General features: G+C 38.9%; 1 protein-coding gene across 7 annotated transcripts in view; it reads right to left on the bottom strand.

Annotated features, from left to right (window-relative positions):
* Positions 1-20,875, bottom strand: part of UBE2H (ubiquitin conjugating enzyme E2 H) — a 107,371-nt gene that overhangs the window by 34,546 nt on the left and 51,950 nt on the right. For 5 of the 7 annotated variants that reach the window (XM_081800094.1, XM_006729221.3, XM_081800095.1 and 2 more), the window contains 2 exons: positions 9,568-9,644; positions 8,892-8,966 (listed from right to left, as the gene is read on the bottom strand). The exons of 1 other annotated variant lie outside the window; for it this stretch is intronic. In XM_081800094.1, coding sequence (XP_081656220.1) covers positions 8,892-8,966; positions 9,568-9,644 — 152 coding nt within the window. Of the gene's footprint in view, positions 1-8,891; positions 8,967-9,567; positions 9,645-20,875 lie in introns of those variants that run through there. One more of the 7 variants, XM_081800098.1, reaches the window with a different exon arrangement.

Below are 20,875 nucleotides of genomic sequence, written 5' to 3'. Positions count from 1 at the left end.
AGACCACACTCCTCACACCCTGTCCTCTCAGTTCCCGAAGCTTCTCCTCAGTGTACCTTTCCTCTACCACATCTCATTCACACTGCCAGGACATGCCTTGAACGTTGTCATCTTACAAACGGCTTCACCTCCAAAATCACAGCACCTTCTGCCCACCACACTCCTGACCCTCCCTTTTCTTCCCGCCTACCAGTCCTCCTATCTTCACCCCTCTCCTTGCTTAGTTTAAGATTGAAGAGCTATCGCCATCATTGCTTTTTAACAACCCTCTGCAAATCCTGTGCGCTCTCCCCTCCAAAACGCCCATCTACAACAGGAGGAAACCCATCATTCACATCCGCTGTCCTTGGACTTGAAGGTGCCACTGAACACTCCTTCGTTCACTTGCTCACACCCTCACCTCAATACAGAGCAAGCAATGTTATCAGACCCTGAGGTGGGGAGAAAGAGTATCAGTAGAACAGACCCAGGGACTGCCTTCATAGAGTTTATATCTACTGGGCTAGCAGGGAGGAGAGACACAGTGTACGCACCAACTTTAAGAAGTATGCTCAATTACCTTTTGTGGATTCAACATCACCGGTAATTTTCCTTTCTCCCTTCACTAGTGGCCTGGTCCCCGTTCTCCCATGACTTGTGCATTTTACCATTATTCTGCAAATCTCCCGTTCCCTTTGCTCCTCCATTTCTCACTCTGACTTAAAAACCCTGCCCATTTTCTTCGAGAAAATGGGAGCCAATGGACAGGATTCCTCCTTTTTCCCATCAAAATCCTCCCAGCACACGTGCTCACTTATCTTGCCTCAACAGTTCACTCAAATGCTTAAGGTCTTCCCAACACAAGTCCTCCATTTGTGTTCTGATCTTGTCCTCTCTAACATCTCAAAGGCACTGTACCTTCAATCTTCCTCCTGATCCCCAGCATCACCAAGATTTCCCTCTTTTCTAGACAACTCCCTACAACAAGCACATCAACATCCTTCAGAGTTTCCCATTTCAGAGGTAAAAAATAAAATCTTCCTTTTATCTCCCCCCATTTGTGTGCTTTCCTTCATACAGCCAAACTTCTTCAAAGCAATGTATTCCAGACACCAGAGTTTCTCAATGTTGGCACCCTGATCCAAACCACCAGTATTTCTACTCTTCTACCACAATAATAGAGTGATCATTAAAACCTGCTTAAAACCTTTCAATGATTTTTCCATTGCATTAAAAATCAAATTCAAGCCTTTAACCTGGCCTACAAAGCCCTACAGGAGCTCACCCTGCCTGCCACTTGGACCCTATCTCCTATTTCACTATTTACCCATCCTTCTTTCTTCCTTGTGCATGTTAAGCTCCTATGTGCCTCAGGGCCTTTGTCTTCACAATTTCTTCTGCTTGGAATGCTCTCCTCCCTGATCTTAAAGATGAGGGTTCGCTTATTTTTCCCTTTTCACTTAAACCTCAAGCTTAAATTTACTTTGTCAGAGAAGCCCTTCCTGAACACCTAATCTAAGGTAGCTATTATGTCAATTTCATCGCATCAATTCTCTATAAAGCTATCAGATATTTTAAATTTTTGCTTTATCTTTTTTCCTCAAAGAATGTAAGGGTCAGAGAGCAATTTGTTCACCTCTGTATCTCTAGCACCTAGAATAATGTCCTGCACACAGCTGGTACCTAATAAATATGTGAGGCTGATTAGAAGAAATGGTGTAAAATGTATCCATATTCTGAGAAAGCAGGTTCTGCTTCAGCTGCCAGATACACTCTAAAAAAAAAAACTATCCTGAAAAATTTCATTTTCAGAACAGCAGTAAAAAGGGAACTTTTAACAATGGCTTACATTCTCATAGCATTATCTAAACAACAACAAAAAAACTTTTACAAAACTTTCCTACTAGAACCTTGTTTCTCTCTACTGGAATTCAAAAGCTATAGATCACTACAAAGTAGCAATTATATAACTGAGACAGAAACTAAATTCAAAACCGAAGTCATGAAACTAGAGAAGTATAGAGGTGATCTGAATGGAATTTTGCTTCCTCAGTCTAAGAATTCATTCTATTTGTGGAAATATAATGGTCCAAAACAGGCCTCTCTTAAATGACTAACCCCAAACCTTTCAGAAATGACATACCCTACTCCAAATCCTGGTCCACCCCTGACAAGACACCTGAAGAGGTAATTGTACAATGTTTCCATCTAGGTAGACACAAAGTAAAATGGTAAACATTCTATACTCTATAGTTTAGTTATACCATAAAATTCCATTCCAAAAATATTGTGAGGTAATTTCTGGCAATAGTGAATTAAAAATTTATAATGCTAGAAGTGTCTGCTATTCTGACAATGAAAAAGGTTAAATCACCTTCCTCAATTGCTGGCACAAGATATCAGAGTATCTTCTAATTAAGAACCTCTGACAGACTGCGAGACTTCGAAGGTACTCTGACAAGTTATCTAATCTAGTTTCCTTGAAACAGAAAGATCTAAACTATTCTATTTAGAGGATAGCTGACCTAACCATAAAGGCCACTGGTAGAGCTCAGCACAGTATTCCAGCTATTGTTATTGTCCATGACCTTTCCATTTTGTCTCCATTTACTCATATGGTTTGGTAGCTCTTGCTATATGCCATTGGCATCAAATTCCATTGCAGAATGAGTGTAGTTTTTTCCCCTGGCCATTTTATCAACATTAAGCAAACTATTAAACAGTCCCTCCAGAATCTTGTTGTCAACGAACCATTCCTCTTACTCTGCTGGATCATCAAATTTCAATCCAGATGCACAATGCATGCAGCCTTCTCCTGGGAGAGAGTCTTCCTCACTGTTAACGTGGAGATGTACATAGGCAGTATTTCAAAAGTTAGTTTCTAGACTTGTTAGCTGGATCTTACAACATAGTTTTCTATTTTTAAGAAGTATAAGTGAAAAAAAGTATAAGTGGTGACAGAGTTCCCACACTAAGGAAAGGTTAAGGTTATTTACAAAAGATTCTAAAATACTCTATAATAGTTCTATCTGAAATTAGTCAAACGCAGTTCTATTAATATACTACCCAGTAATCATTTAAAATAAGATAAAATGACAAATTCTTTTTTTTTTTTTTTTAAGATTTTGTTTATTTATTTGACAGAGAGAGAGCACAAATAGGCAGAGCTGCAGGCAGAGGGAGAAGGAGAAGCAGGCTCTCCGCTGAGCGGGGAGCCCGATGCGGGGCTCGATCCCAGGACCCTGGAATCATGACCTGAGCCGAAGGCAGCCACTTAACCAATTGAGCCACCCAGGCGCCCCTAAAATGACAAATTCTTAATTTTCTCTTGAACGCTAGTGTTTAAGTAAAGTAGCTATGGTGTGATGGAGACTATTGTAGATCCCGAAGGGAGACTTCAAGGAATTTTCAAGGCCTTTAGAGGCTGGAAGCCTTAAATCTAGTATTTTATGTCTGTATTTTATTAGAAGACATAATTTTCCCCCTGGGCTTAGGTTTATTGAAAGTATTATTATTACTTATTAGCTATGAACAAGGACCTTTTTTGGTTCACATGAAGAGAAAAATGGAGCAAGGGGGAACACGAGTGGAAGAGTCACACTAAAAAGAGGAGTAGGTAAGAACTGCCGGAGGCAGCAACCCAAGAGAAGGGACAAGAGGTCTGAAGAAAAGGAGTGAAGAACAGTTACATGTAAAGGTGTAAAGATAGTGCCCAAGATGGAATAAATTAAATCGCAAGCAGAAAAACAAAGGAAAGAGAACAGTCTGTACCCTTACACACACACACACACCATTAAATCTGAAAGGAAAAAGAAAGGAAACTAGTGAAAAACACGAGGGCCAGCAGGCCCTTAGCAAGCTACCAGGTGAGAATCCTAGCCAAGGATAAGCTTAATGGCTTTCCAGAACAAAGGACAGGAAAAGTGTAGACCCAGACAAAGATGCAGACGGGACATTTGAAAGTTATGCATTTGCCATATGTTTAAAAATATATCCTTCTATAAAGAAACTTATTGTAGAGTATTTAGAAATTATAGAAAAATGTTTTTAATCCCCTTAACAGCCATGGATAACTGTATCAATGTTTTGGCATTCATACCTGGAATTTCATGGAAAAAATTACAAGTTACACTATAGAAGGTTACCATTTTCCTGTGTGTTCCTTTATTTTATTTTATTTTATTTTAAAGATTTTGTCAGAGAGAAAGAGAGCACAAGCAGGGGGAGCGGCAGGCAGAGGGAGAAGCAGGCTCCCCGTTGAGCAAGGAGCCCAAGGCGGGACTCCATCCCAGGACCCTGGGATCATGACCTGAGCCAAAGGCACACCCTCAACTGACTGAACCACCCAGGCATCCCTGTGTGTTCCTTTAATGATTGTAAGGCATTTTTTCCATTAAGATACACCATAATTTAACTGCTTTACTATCTATTGGATCACTTAGTTTGTTTCAAAGTTTTAAGAATAACACTGCAATTTGCATACTCTTGTACATTAATCTTAGTGCACATCTCTGAATCTTAAGAGAATTTAAGTAAAATCACTAAAAGGATATAAAATCTTCATCAATCAACATATACTGCTAAGTTGGCTACATCTTCCCTGCCAATGTGACAAGTCCTGTATCTCCCACTTTTTAAAATATGCATTCTTTGGAATAGACATAAAACCATTCTGTATCCTATGCTTACTGGTTATTTACGTTTTTATTCAAAACTGATCTAATTTACCCTCTTCGTATATGGGATCCCTCATCTTTATTTCACCCCCACATCAACGGCAAGTCTGTGTTTTCTCTGACTGGTAAAAGAATTCTCTTAATAGATGAGCGCATGCTGGAGACAATCTGGGGAAGTATGGCATATGGCAGTCTCTGGAGCAACTTCTCTGCATAAAACAGAATCTTCACGGACTGGGGATTACTTGGGATTTTCAAAGAGTATTATTTCTAAAGTCCTTATGCGCATCTTCGCATCTCTGAAAGCTTTCTAAAAACTATATTCTCAAAACATGAAACAAAATCTTTCTTGTAAAAGCCCATCTCCTTCCATACACTCTCTTCACCAACTGAGGCACTAACTCACACCTCTCCTCAAAAGCAATGAAATCTTGTCACTAAAGCCCACGCAGTATTTTATTCATGTTGGTCTTCTCTCCTAACTAGTGAGAGCTTTCTGTGACCTTCCTAATTACTAGGAAGAATGCCATCTATCCTGAGTATCATTATATTGGTCAATATCAAACATGCAGAGTTCACTTAATTCTACTATCTCATTTTCTAGAAAAGGAAACAATGGTTCAGGTGAGTATCATTTTCTCGGTCAAGGAAAACCAGGGCCAGAGCATTCTTTCCTGATACCAGTCCACTGATCAAGCACACCCTCCTAACTACACAGCTGGGGACACCAGCAGCACAGCACTAGCATTCCAGGAATGCTTCTGAATAAGACAGAAGTCTGAACTTTTGAATAAATCAGAACTTAAAGATTCAAATATGATTTATTTCAAAGCAGTCTCTCTGAAAGCTATGCGAATAGCTCACTGATGTTACAACTGATTAGAGGAGCTTTATAATTTCTCTTTTGAAAGCGCCATTGGGGCCAGTTCACCAGAAAATCATAATCCTTAAACTTAAGCCAATTTAATAATCATATATCATTTTACACTCCAACTGATGTCACTCAGCTTTTCCATTCACCTTATTCTGTGAAATTAAATGACCTTTAGCCACTTCAAAAACTTATATCCAGCTTCAAAGCATCAAGATGATTTCATAAACATTATCAATGATGATACTCAAAGAGAATATAACATTCCAAAAGATCAGCTTAAGATGTTTGAAATAATGATGGCATTTACAAAGTTCATAACCTCTTTGTATTCCTTCTGCAAATAGTCTGTTTATATTCCTTCTCTTCCCAAAGATAATTTGAGATAGCTTTATGGCTATTTTGAAAAAAAAAAAAAAAACCTGTATAATTATATAAATTGTTTTTAAAGAATTATTTTTAGTTATAACTCAGGCAATCACGTAACTACTGAAAACTCTCTAAAACTTATTTAGAATATACCCCAAAAGATGAGCATGTCAAGTAGCATTGAATATATACTGAAATATGCATAGAAAATTGTTTTAAAGTACATATACCAGAATGTAAATGATGATATCCATTGAGGGACAGGATTATGAGACAACTTTAATTTTTCTTTATTTTTGGTCACCTGGACCTTCTTACATTCCTACTAAGAATATGGAGCATTTATACAATAAATAAAGATCAAACATATACACACACATATTAACATTCCAAGATCTAAGCAGTAAGGAAGCTTAATCTAAATTTGCACATCTTAATATTTAAGAGCTCAAAATTTGGCTCAGGAAGAAGGGTATGCCTAGATACTATAAAGGCAGAATTTAAAAAGAATCTTTTTTTTTTTTTAAATATTTTATTTTTATTTATTTGAGAGAGAGAGAATGAGAGACAGAGAGCATGAGAAGGAGGAAGGTCAGAGGGAGAAGCAGACTCCCTGCCAAGCAGGGAGCCCGATGCGGGACTCGATCCCGGGACTCTAGGATCATGACCTGAGCCGAAGGCAGTCGCTTAACCAACTGAGCCACCCAGGCGCCCTTAAAAAGAATCTTAACGTTGGGTTTATCTCATCTCCTTGCCCTTCTATATAATTCTACCACTACCCGTACAACTCAAAAAAGGAAACCCTGCCTATTCTAAATGAGCCACTACCTCTCAAAATGTTTAAAGCAAATTCAACAGTATTACATTGTTGATGACCTGAAAATGGGTCACCTCCCACAACTGATTATAACTGTCTTATGCAATGTTCCTTTGGAGGAAACAAGCACAGCTTGTACAAACTAGATCTACTTCCCTAAGAGAAGATGGTACACATCTGTAGGTATAACTAAGTTCTGAAAGCACACAGAAAGGCAAGAGAAAAATTATGAAGAAGTTAAATCAGCCTAGTCATTTGTCCGAAGCAATTTCATATTACATCATTAATTTAAGAAAGTACATAGGCTTCTGTTGTGTCATTAGTGAATAAATAAACAATGCCTGAAGTTTAGACATGTTTACTTTGAAAGTTATGATGAAATAATTACACTGTCTGGAAAAAAATATGTTAATAAGGCTTGAGAAACAGATCTATTTCTATAGGATCTGTAATTGCTTTTCTATATAGTTCACTGTTAAACAGCTATATTGTTTTCTTTCTGACTAGGAATTTAGGGCTTAAAGCTAGATTCAGCATGCCAATTTTTAGTCTTTAATCAAATGGACATATAAGAAATATATTTGAATGAATTTTATGGTTTACACATTCCATTTGTAAAGATTTAAATATCATACCACTCAACTACAGAAAAGTTCAAATGCCTGTATAGAAAGAATGGATCAACGGGGGACAGGCAACCACAACGTAACAGAAAAGCACCCCCCCACCCCAGGCTGAGTAATACCACATTCCATCACTCTGGAATGAACTGGGAAGGACTGCTGCCCCAACCCTACAGGTATTAAGTCAGATATACTCGGGGATTATCTCACAGCTCCCTTCCTATTTCACCAGCTGATAACCCTACACCTCAGAGACCCTTGCAGCAAGGGGGAAATTTCCAATTCAATCATTCAGAAAGAAATCTTCTCCATTCCTGAGCTTAGAAAAATCATCCAAGGGACCTTAAAAGGAAATCAACTTATTCTTAAAATGAACACCAAGAGTTCCTGGCGTAAGAAGGAATCTCTGTATAGCGCAAAGCTTGAGAGCAGCAGGGTAGCCAGACAGTGGAAGAGAACCTGCTGCATTTGAGGATGATCCTACCTTTTCCACATTACTGATCTTAGACAGAAATGTGGAGGCCTACAATCAAAATATAAAGCGGAGGACATCTTTGGTCCACCTCCTTAAAAAACAAAACAATGAAACAAAAAACCTTTTTGTTGGAGGGTGGGTGGGGTGGGTGGTGTCTAAACGCCAAGAGACCTGGCATTAGCTCCAAAGACAAGCCCGTAGCAGCAGCAAGATGTATGGACCCTGGCAATTCTGACCACGAGGTCCAGTGTGACTGTCTGAGAAGGCAGAATATATTCCAATTTTATTTTTTTCTTCTTTCTTAAAACTGGTCAATATTTTATTATATTTCAGACTCATCTTTTAGAATGAAAATTTTAAAACCTGGCTTACGTTAGCTGAGTTACTACCATTCCACCATCTCAAAACCTTTAAAAAGGTGTCAACCTTCAATCAGATGTACCTCTATAGCATCTGATGCTGAAACGCCTGAACTGTCACTAAGTGTCTTAATGGGGGTGATGGGTTAATAATATCGCCAATTAGGGCAGAGAGAAGATGAAGGAGAAAAAAAAAGTACCTCTTTATACAATCCCACTGAGGCTCCTACTCTACTTTCTTCAGCTGTTCAGGGGGCTAAAAGGATGAGGAGTAGAGAGAGCGGAAAAGGGTGATTTCACTGCTAGGTACCCACAGTTGAAGTGAACAAAAGCAAAGGAGGATCTAGAGAGGATTTTTAAATGACAGAATTAGAATAAACACTATGTAACATTAATTCCAACAATCTAGAAATTAAAATGAGATTTATGATGTTTATTATTTTACTGCTTAGCCTGAATAGACAGTGGGCCTCAAGATCGTTTAATCTGACCCTGACAGGAGAATCTAGTTATAATCATTACAATCATGCAAAGGGTATATTTCATCATCTGTCACACCGTGAAGTCCCACAAAAAGTCACTGATTAATTAACTGAATTTTTCCTTTTTAGGCTTTGGTTAAGTAACCATTTCTGGAATTATCTCCCACAAAATGTAGGTTTTTTTTTTTTCCTTTTCTCTTTGCTTTCAAAACTAATGAGAGAAACTGAGTAGTTACATACCTATAGATGGAGATTTGAAAGGGTATTTATCAGGAAGATCCACTCTAACTTTCCATACTCCACCTTCGTATGGTGCTGAAATAAAAGTAAAAATGTTAAACATTAGAACTGTGCCTCCACATTAAAACATAAACCCGAGCGTAAATGAATTATTAAATCCTAATATCTTTTGAAAACCTTGCAAATTAATTCCTTCAGAGTCAGGGACCTCATAATCAGTAGGTATTCTATGTTCAGATTAAAGTACTTTCCTTTAAAAGATGTAGAGTTCGAAAATAAGCAAAGATTCATTTCTCCCCTATGTTTAACTGATTTTTTAAAGTATTAAACACTACTCAATTAGTTGGTAAGTAACAGCCTCCTATTTCAATCTGCCCCGTTGACCCACCCACCAAAAACAAAAAAAAATTTCCCCAAAACCATCCATGTTGCCACTCATTAACAAAAAAGAAAAAAACAGTACTCACAATTTGTGTTTAATACTGTCACACAGAGATAAAAGAGAAAAGCATATGAAGTAATTATGGTAAGAGCAAGATTTCCTTACTGGTTCTAGAGTTCCATGAAATTTACCGTTCAATTACTACACATACCTCCACTGATATTCTCATTACCTATTAATGAGTAGAGAAAAAAAGAAACTGAAAAAGAAGAACACATATGAACGTGTACTTACTTCCTTGTGGTCCATAAAACTTCACTACAAATTCATTGAGTCCTCCCAGGATCGTAACCTCATGCTTACTCTCAATGCTAAGGTGGAAGGTAAAGGAAAGTACACAGGCTCTATATTACCTGGAAGAACTAAAGATGATATCCCCAAGATATGCTATGTAAAGTGTTACCAACATTTGATATGAAACTGATAAAATATGAAATATACATAGTCATTCTGGTCATTTAGAAGGGAATATACACTCTTTTGAAAAGAATGTGAATGAGCTTTAGAATCAGAGACTGGTGTTCAAATCCCAGGACTTAGCAAGCAGCAAGATGTATTATTGGGTTTGTGAGCCTACACAACATAATAATGTAAGCTCACTCCCCAAGCCTTTGTTATCTTTGTCCATCAGGAAACACCACTTCATAGGATTTCTGTGAGGATTAAATGGGTTAAGTATGTAAAACATGTAAACTGCATTTTGTAAGTCAAAAATAGGCACTGTTTTTTCTCCCCTCTGTAGTCTCTCCTCCCCAATCTACCCCTAGTGAACCTTTAACATAAACTCCATTATTCCCTTTAGTCAAATTCAAAAACTTAGCAAAATACTGATTCTCCTAAATTAGAAATACTATGCTCCTAAAATTATGGATTTACTTAAGCCAAGTCCCCACGTGTTTTCCCCCTGGCTTAGAGAATAATCAAATAATTAGTGATACCACCTTGCTACAGGTACCGTTAAATGCAAAAGAGCAGCAAAACCAATCAATCAATCAATCTTGCCTGTAGTCTTTATTTTCACCTCTCTTTCCCTCCCTTCCAAACCTCTCTCCCTACTTAGACTGGCCTCTAGTTTCTGGCATGTTCTGGTGCTCTAATCACAGGAGTAACACTTGTGTGTTCTCTTCCTCAGAAACTTATCCGTCCCTGAGACTCTTACATGTTTAACTACTAAGATTCAACTCTAAAAGCCAAACCAGTAGAGAAGAGGGCTACTGGTCTAATATGTACCTGTTTTAGATTTCTTCTTTGTGGACTAAACAAATAACCCAGGAATTTTAGGTGCTGGGCTTTGGGGGGCCATCAAATCTCACAATGAAATTAAACAAGAAAACCCCAAACAACCAGATATGATAAACTGGTCTCACCTTTCTCCATCAGCAGTGCAAATCTCATTTTAACTACAAGTACTATTATACCAAAACAAAGAAGCCAAAGAAATTTTAAGATGTTCTCTTACATAGAGAAAAATAATATTTTTAAAGATATGAAATTACATATTTGGCTCTCCTATCCTCTTACAGGCCACAGAACAGAGGGGCTGGGTGTACTTTTGGCAAAGTCCTTACTCAAAAGCCTTGCACAGGGACACCTGGGTGACTCAGATGGTTGAGCATCTGCCTTCGGCTCAGGTCGTGATCCCAGGGTCCTGGGATTGAGCCCCACCATCAGGCTCCTGGCTCAGCAGGGAACCTGCTTCTCCCTCTGCCTCTCCCCCTGCTCATGTTCTCTCTCTGTCTCAAATGAATAAATAAAATCTTAAAAAAAAAAAAAAGCCTTGAACAATCTCCACTAGAGATATTTAATTAAGACAATTTAGTCTATGCTAATCTGATCTCATTCTTTTCTAAATGAAAACTGTTTTAATAGCACACACAATGAAAGGACTCAAATAGTATCCATGCTGGAAAATAGGCTTCATTTTTTCACTTGACTAAGTGAAATGACACATACATGCATGGTATACTAAATTCTTCTTGACCGGTCACCCTCTGACACCCAGCAAAATATTCCAAAGCTAATGCTAATGAAATAAATAAAAGTACAACAGGTTAAAATTTGCTTTAAAACAAAAAACAACAACAACAAAAAGCACCTTGAGTTAGAAGGTAAATCTAGTTACAATGAACAAAATTAAATATAAATAATAAAGCCCGTGAAGAAAACAGACTTTAAAAAATAATCCTGGGGTGAAAAGCCTTTCCTAAGAGTGATACCAAAGCCAGAAACCAGAGAGGAAAAGATGAGCAGATACAAGCACACACACACATTTAACACTTTTATATTGTAAAAGACAAAATTAAAACAAACTACGAAGAAAATTATAGCATATGACCAAAGAATGTGAATTAAAACATAAAAGGTTATTACAAAGCAGTAAGAAAAATTAAAGGGGCACCTGGGTGGCTTAGTCAGTTAAGTGTCTGACTCTTGATTTCAGCTCAGGTCATGAACTCAGGGTTGTGAGATGGAGCCCCAAGTCGGGCTCCCCCCTGGGCAGGGAGCCTGCTTAAGAATCTCTCCCCCCCACCCCTTTTCTCTCCCTGCTCTGCTCCTCCCCTCCTTGGAAAAAAAGAAAGAAAAAAGAAAAATTAGAAACACCTTGACAAAGAAAAGACCAGAACAGCCAACAAAACGAAATGAACAAAATTAAGCTGAAGTTTAACTCATTAGTTTAAAAATAAGACATTGTTCACTAAAAATTGATAAAGATGAAAGAGCTGATGAAAACCTAGTGTTCAGTGGAGTATAAATTCCTATTCCTGAGGATAAATTTAGCACTGTGTTCCAAAACTCAAAATAAATTTATTCTTTTATTCAAATTTCACTTTTATGAAGTTATTTTTAAAAAAGATAACCAGCCACTGCTGGTGGGAGTGTGATACAGTTTCAACCCCTTTGGAAAAGTGCTGGTGTGGAAAGCTACACACATGCATACCCTATGCCCAAGAGCACTCCTCCCACTAGACAGGCATAGCTATGATCACCAAAACACAGGTTTAAGAATGCTCATAGCACTATTTATAACACCCAAAACTTAGGTTACAACCCAAAGGCTCATCACCAATGAAAAGGATAAACTATGGCTGTCACCCTACAGAATATTGCACAGCAATAAAAACTGAATTGCAACACTTAGGTGTATGAGTCTCGCAGCTATTATAGTGAAAGAAACCAGGTACCAAAGAGCACACATGATATGATTCCATCTATACACATTTCAAACAGGCTAAATGAATCAATGGTGTTAGAAATTAGGATAGGAGTTACCCTAGTGGGGACTGTGATCATTGCGAAGCGGTTGGAGGGGGACTTCTAGGTGCTGATTAAACATTTACTGTTCCATTTAATCACTGAGCTACAAAGATTTGTGGACTTTTCACATACATGCTCTTGTTTAACAAAAAAGACAAAGTGTATCTGAAATGTGCAAATATGTTTACTGGAATAGGTGAAATTTAAAAATGAAAATTAAGTATTTATCAAAAGGAACTGATTAAATGGGTTATAAGCCATTTTATACAACAGGCTGCCACTACGTCTGCTAGTGTTTTCTGGTGCCCTCTCCGCACCCAGAGCTCCTCCAATGTACGTTTCTGCTCAACTTGAGGTATCCAGAAGCAGGCAACTGAATAAAGTAATACAGGTAGACACCCCAGTCACTAGACAAAACCAAATAAATTCACAAGGATAATGAAAGGAGAGTGTAAGGAAGAGGATTCAAAGAGTTTAATAAAAAGAAGTCATAAACTCATTTTATAATCTAAAATTCTGTAGAAGCAGCATTCCCCATTAGTGAGAACTAATTCGCTATGAATAGCATTGATGGATAGCAATTACTCTTAATTAATCATTTAAAATTATGAGTTATCCACATGGATATCTTTTCCAGAAAACTGAAGATATTTCTATCCTTTACATGGATGCAATAAATCTGGGTTTCTTCCATTTTGTGATCTGAGAGTTAGTCCATGCTTTTATCTACTTTCCAAAGAAAATTCTCCTTTCCCAACAGTCATGTTCAAATGAGATTAGAAGTCAATGCTCCAAACCTCCCCTTTCCCACGATCCCTGGTACAACCCTCCTGTCAGATATACTGGGTCTGTCTTCAATTACACATTATACTGTAAATTAAAGAGTTCTTATAGCCCGTTTCATATGAAAAACTAAAAGTAAACTGAATGAAACCTTTAAAATTCCTACCAAGTTGGTAAAATGAAGAAGCTGTGCTAAATTTATGCTGCCTTAGAATGGTACAGACAACTAAATCAGATGGAAAAAAAGAATTTTAGTTGAAAGAAAAACACTGCATTAAAAATAAGCCATTTCATCACCACGAATGAATGACTTGCCCACAAAAAATATAAAATTACTTGACTGTTGTTACCATGTGTATTTATGGTAGAGGCCACGAGTTTTTCTCCTCTCTGCTGCAAAGTCAAGGGCAAATGAGGAAGGAAGGCAAATGAGAAGGCAGGTTACAATGACAAAAATAATGATCTATTTCTGAGACGTGCTGGTCAGGCTAGTAGACTGGCGGGAACTCACTAGAAGATGTCTTGATTACTTTCTCAGTTTCAAAGCTTGGACACAGAAAATATCCTTCAGATACTGTTCTGGTAAACATATGTTAAATAAACCCATAAAACCACATTTTACTCACCTGTGAGCTAAGTTATTCCCAAAATACTGCTTTTTACCTTTTTAGCATTTCACTATTAAGGACTATCAGCATTTTCAGTAGAATAATGATTAACATTCCCAAGAGCCCAAGTTCATTTCATTTTTAAAATGCCAGCCACCCACCACCTTATTTTCCCTGAGTGGCATTATGATTACACAATCTAATATTTAAAGGTTAATGCCAAACTGTCAAGAGATAACTGACATTCTTGGCAAAACGTGTCTATCAGGATTTTAGAAATGATTTTTATATAGTTCTGGAATTTTCCAGAAAGGGAGCCAAGGGCTAAAAGCCTGTGCCACAGGATTGATGTTAACAGGTCAAAGACCTAGGAATTAGACAGCATTGTTTCCTAAGTTCACTGATAATGAGCTTATAAAATAAATGAAGGGTGGACTCCCTGAGCTGTGTCCATGGAAGTAAGGGACTGGGCGTGAAGAATGCACTTCTGTGCAGAAGGGAGAAGCAATTCGTGTGGCTTTCTCTATATATGTTCTGACCAGTCTGTTTCCAACTCTCCTTGAGATGAATCATACTACAAACGTTGAAGAAACTTGCCAACCTTTATTTACTACCTAGTATTCTTGATAAAAACGCGGCATGTCTATAAACCCATTAATGTGCAAAATATCACAAAAATAATACTTTTGGGGTTACGTTTATAAGGAATCCTTCTCCTTTAGAGACATACATTGAAATATTTACTAATTAAACTATATGATGTCTAGAATTTGCCTCAAAATAAACCAGTGTGGGAGGGGTTAAAAGAGAGATATAGAAGAAATGGTGTGGGGGCGCCTGGGTGGCTCAGTCGTTAAGCGTCTACCTTCGGCTCAGGTCATGATCCCAGGGTCCTGGGATCGAGCCCCACATCGGGCTCCCTGCTCTGCGGAGAGCCTGCTTCTCCCTCTCCCACTCCCCCTGCTTGTGTTCCCTCTCTCGCTGTGTCTCTCTCTGTCAAATAAATAAAAATCTTTAAAAAAAAAAAAAAAAGAAGAAGAAATGGTGTGATCTTTGAGGTGGGAATTACTGAATCTGAATGATGGGTGCCTGGTGGGGGGGTGGGTCATCACATCACATTGTTCTTTTACGTTTGAAATTTTCCATAGGAAAAGTTCTAAAAAAAAAAATTAAGAATGTAGTCAGTTATTGGAACTTTAGCATTCAACAAGCATTAACAGTGCAGAACTAAACTGCTATAGCTCTCTTTTTTATAGGTTTATTTAGAGAGAGAGAGCGCACACACATGTGGGGAGGGGCAGAGGGAGAGAAACTCAAGCAGACTCCCCACTGAGTGTGGAGCCCCACATAAGGCTCGGCCGCACAACCCATGAGATCATGACCTGAGCTGAAACCAAGAGTCAGACACCCAACTGAGCGAGCCACCCAGACACCCCACAGCTGTTTTGTTTTGTTTTTTTTTTTAAAGATTTATTTATTTATTTGAGAGAGAGCACGAGCGGGAGAGGGGAAGAGGAGCAGAGAGCAGACTCCCCACTGAGCAGGGAGCCCAATGCTGGGCTCGATCCCAGGACCCTGGGATCATGACCTGAGCCAAAGGCAGACACTTAACTGGAGCCACCCAGGTGCCCCTCTGCTTCTCCCTCTGCCTCTGTACTTTCCCCTGACTCGTACACTCTCTCAAACAAATGAATAAAATTTAAAAAAAAAACAAAAACTTATAAAATGATCCAACATTTTTTTCCTGAGGTCCAGTACTTAGTCTGAGGAAGAAAAAAAAAGCAAGTGATTCAGTATGTAAGAGAACAAAGACTTTTATTTAAAGAGAAGAATACTCTGCCAAGACAGCAAATCAACAAGTGACATTCTAAATGAGTCAAATTGGATTCAAAAGGATAACTAAGAAAAATCCAACCACCCTGAAAGAAAATGAGCATGGCTTTTGTATATCTATAACAAATAGCCTCTGGGCAAAATAATACACTCAACATGGGACTCTAACTCACCACCCCAAGATCAAGAGTTGCACACTCTGGGGCACCTGGGTGGCTCAGTTGGTTGGGCAGCTGCCTTTGGCTCGAGTCGTGATCCCGGGGTCCTGGGATCGAGCCCTGTGTCAGGCTCCCTGCTCAGCGGAGAGCCTGCTTTTCCCTTTCCCTCTGCCTGCCGGTCTGCCTACTTGTGCTATCTCTCTGTCAAATAAATAAATAAATAAATATCTTAAAAAAAAAGAGTTGCGCACACTACCGACTGAGCCAGCCAGGTGCCCCAATAATTGTAATTTAAACAAAAGTACATCTGTAAAGAAAAATGGTCATGTACAATAACAGAGGCTCCTGAGGGAGATGAAAGTTTAAAAAAAAAAAAAATAGGTTTTGGGGCACCTGGGTGGCTCAGTCGTTAAGCGTCTGCCTTCGGCTCAGGTCATGATCCCAGGGTCCTGGGATCAAGCCCCGTATCAGGCTCCCTGCTTGGCAGGAAGCCTGCTTCTCCCCTCTCCCACTCCCCCTGCTTGTGTTCCCTCTCTCGCTGTCTGTCAAAATCTTTTTAAAAATAAATAAATAAATAAATAAGGTTTTGAAAGGTTTGTATTCTTTATGTTAGTAGAGGGGAAGACTGTTACACAAAAGACAAAAAATAATGAAAACAGCAGAAATAAAAGCTACCGAGAAGGGCGCCTGGGTGGCTCAGTTGGTTAAGCGACTGCCTTCGGCTCAGGTCATGATCCTGGAGTCCCGGGATCGAGTCCCGCATCGGGCTCCCTGCTCGGCAGGGAGTCTGCTTCTCCCTCTGACCCTCCTCCCTCTCATGCTCTCTGTCTCTCATTCTCTCTCTCTCAAATAAATAAAAATAAAAAAAAAAATCTTTAAAAAAAAAAGCTACCGAGAAAATAAGATGGGGAAAAGGATGCAAAGCAGTAAGAGGGAAGGAAAAAGCCTTCTACTAGTGATGAAATAAGTAAGAGCATATTTTTATCATTTATCTCAATCTGGGTGTCAATAATACAATGTCAAGAGCAATCAACAAAACAATATACAGGTGTCATATCTCCTAAACTCAAGCAATTTTATTACCTATATCCCCCCACAAAATATTTTAAGTTTTCCACATGAAGTGACAGAAATCTATTAATATTAAGCTGAGCTACAGAGAATATAGTTTTAGCATCTATTAAATCCACGGAAGATCACAGTCTTTATTAATAGTTGGTTTTCTAAATATTCTACAAACCTCCCCCACACAAGAGCCATAAGACAAACAAACACTACTCTTAAATGCCTGCCTCTAAGAAGCTTAAAGTTGAGCAAGGGAACATGACATCTGTACATTAAAGAGTAAATGCAAAAACAGTTTGCTACTAGGATTTAGAGTAGGAATAGATTTCTTTCAGTCTGTGGGTAAAGAGAGATGGATTTACACAGGCCTTAAGAACAGCAGGGGAGGGGTGCCTGGGTGGCTCAGTCAGTTAAGTGTCTACCTTTGGCTCAGGTCATGATCTCAGATTCCTGGGATCGAGCCCCGCATCCGGCTACCTGCTCAGTGGGGAGTCTGCTTCTCCCTCTCTCTGCTCATGCTTGTTCTCTCTCTCAAATAAAATCTTTAAAAAAAAACCAGCATAAGATTTGGATATGTGGAGGTGGGAGAGGCATTTACAACAAAACCAGAAAAGCATGGGATATGTCCCATGTATGAAGACCACTACATTTTTACTTTGATGAGTGGACCACAGGGAGTGTTAGAAAGTAGGCCAAGACCAGATTACCAACTGCCCCAAAGCATGGATTTTATCTGGTGAAGAGAGCTAGTTGGTTATTTCTAGGCACAGCATATACAACTGGGCTTTACACAAATATAACTGAGCCATGGTGTATACGACCAGCTGAAGGTGTGATTGAACAGTTAAAGCAAAAGAGCAGAAAAGAAATGTTCAAGGCCAAAGGACGCCTGGGTGGTTCAGTAGGTTAAGCGCCTGCTTTCAGCTTGGGTCATGATCCCTGGGTCCTGGGATTGAGTCCTGCATCAGGCTCCCCGCTCAGTTGGGAGCCTGCTTCTCCCTCTACCTGCCACTCCTGCTTGTGCGCTCTCTCTCTCTCTCTCTCTCTCTCTCGCACGCGCGCTGAAAAATAAATAAAATCTTAAAAAAAAGAAACGAAACGACACGTTCAAGGCCTCAACTAAGGTAACAGCCATGGGAATGATGGGAGAGATTAGAGACTTCACAGGCTTTGCAACTGACTAGATACAGCACAGCTAGTAGAAAACTCCAGCTCCAGTGTTGCTAGAATACCTCATTTTCATGAGAGATCAAAAAACTAGATTTCTAAGCCAATATCCTAATTTCTAAACGCAAACAGAGCACACGTGCTCCAACGTCTCTCAGTGAAGTCTTCTGGGACCAGCCTACTTCCACTTACAACCACATACTGCTACACTGTCACCAACTAATATACTATGTATTTTACTTTATCACTTGCCTCCTGCTACTACAGTGCAAGCTTCCTAAGGGCAAGGATTGTCAGGTTTGTTCACTGCTGCATTCCTGGAGCCTAGAAGAGTACCTGGCACATAGTAGGCACTCAATTAACACCACATTAAATGAACACATGAATGAAGTTGCAAGACAGGCATGGCCTGAAACCCAGTCTGAGATCTAAATATAGTTTTAGCCTTGTCAGACAGGGAAGGTGATACTATTAACAGCAAAGAGGAACACAGGACAGAAGGAACAAGTTTTTTATGGAAGATGCTAAGTTTGGCTTTGAACACAAAAACATGTAAAGTATAAATGGATAAACCAAGTGGCGATATAATACAAGCAGCTGGAAAACTGGTGATTTAAAAGGAGTCACCTTGTAAATCACTTAACTCTCAGCTTGTTTCCCAATCTCTAAAAAGGAGGAGGGAGGGGACTGAGGAAGGATTACCACCTCATTCCCACAGATGCTGAAGATGAAACACCAACAAAGAAAGGTACCTGGCCCAGCATCGGACACAACAGGAATTCAATATTTTTAATGTAAAAAAAATGCAAAACTGACTAGTTTCCACAGGACTAAAATTGACTTAAGCAACAATTTTTTTTAATATCTAAAAAATTTTCTTCTACATTCTTGAGACTCTCCCTCCAAAAAAACCTTTCTTAGTGTTATTATTATGAATAATGGTAGCTGTACAGAACCACAAAATACAATGATGCCATGAGGAACTAACAAGGCCTACACTTATTTTCTGAAATAAAACTTTCCATACTGTATGCTGAAGGCACTGGCAGGTTCTTTTCCTAGTTGTTGTTGTTTTTTATTATTATTATTTTTAAAATAATCTCTACACCTAACATGGGGCTCGAACTCATGACCCCAAGATCAAGAGTCCCATGCTCTGTTGACTGAGACAGCCAGGCACCCCCCTATTTGTTTTTTTTGTTTTTAAAGATTTTATTTATTTATTTGACAGAGACAGCGAGAGAGGGAACACAAGCAGGGGGAGTGGGAGAGGGAGAAGCAGGCCTCCTGCCGAGCGGGGAGCCCGATGTGGGGCTCGATCCCAGGACCCTGGAGATCATGACCTGAGCCGAAGGCAGTCGCCCAACCAACTGAGCCACCTAGGCGCCCCTAGTTTTTTTTAAGCTAGATTTGAGAGCTGTCACTGGTCTACCATCCTTTAAAATGTTATCTGTGGGGGGCTCAGTTGGTTAAGCGTCCAACTCTTGGGTTTCAGCTCAGGTCATGATTTCAGGGGTCGAGCCCTGCATGGGACTCCACACTCAGTGGGGAGTCTGCTTGGGGATTCTCTCCCTCTGCCCCTCTCCCTGCTAATAAATAAATAAAATCTTTAAAAATAAAATGTTATCCGTGGTAGGTTATAAAAATCAGGTAACTGAAGTTCATTAATTAAAAAAAATACATTCTAAAAAAGACATTCTCCAATAAATAAAACTTTTTTCTTTTTAGCTGTTCGCAGTTTTACAACTAAATTAGTTGGCTATAGCTGCCAATACCTGAATGATGGAGGTACCACTTATTTAAAAATTGTCTTTTCAGGGGTGCCTGGGGGGCTCAGTCGTTGGGCATCCGCCTTCGGCTCAGGTCGTGATCCCGGGGTCCTGGGATCGAGCCCCGCATCGGGCTCCCTGCTTGGCGGGGAGTCTGCTTCGCCCTCTCCCACTCCCCCTGCTTGTGTTCCTGCTCTCTCTGTCTCTCTGTCAAATAAATAAATAAAATCTTTAAAAAAATAGAAATAAAAAAATAAAATAAAAATGGCCTTTTCAAAATAACTGTGTATTGTCCAATATACTGAACACTTAAAGACTCATTATCCAAGAGATAAAAGGTAGCATGTGTTATTATTTTCTTAGGTAGCATGTAAAGTTTTACATAGTCAAAAAATTTAAACAGGGAAGAATAAGGTTAAACAGCAAGCATGTTCATTACCACCTAACAGGCTATAAATCACACTAGCCCAGAAGAGATCTTTTTCCCCTAAAGTGTTTTCATTTAAAGCTTCCAGGTTATAAATAAAAGTAAACACTGGCAAGATCTAAGTAAATTTTTTTTAAATGGGAAAATCATCATAACTTTGCTCTTCTCCCCGATGCATTATTCTGCTACCAGATTCCCAAATAATAAAGTAAAAAATTCAAAAGAAAAATTAAGTCATAAGTCACAGAAAATAATTTTTTCAAATAATTTTAGAAAAAGTATATCAGAAAGATATATAGGAAATCTAAGCCCCACTCCACCCCCAACAAAATGTTTTATAAAGCAGACTTAGAAAGTCCAATAGTCAGAGATGACCCAGTTGCAGAAAAAAATAGTGAGAGAAAAGCGACGGGAAATATGGAAAAATGATGCCATTTTGAGACCAAAAAAACAGTCAAACAGAAAATTTAAGTTCAT

This window comes from Leptonychotes weddellii, chromosome 12 (assembly GCF_054177405.1).
Source record: "Leptonychotes weddellii isolate Sample4059 chromosome 12, ASM5417740v2, whole genome shotgun sequence".
NCBI lineage: Eukaryota > Metazoa > Chordata > Mammalia > Carnivora > Phocidae > Leptonychotes > Leptonychotes weddellii.
This window is presented reverse-complemented; position numbering and strand designations above follow the sequence as displayed.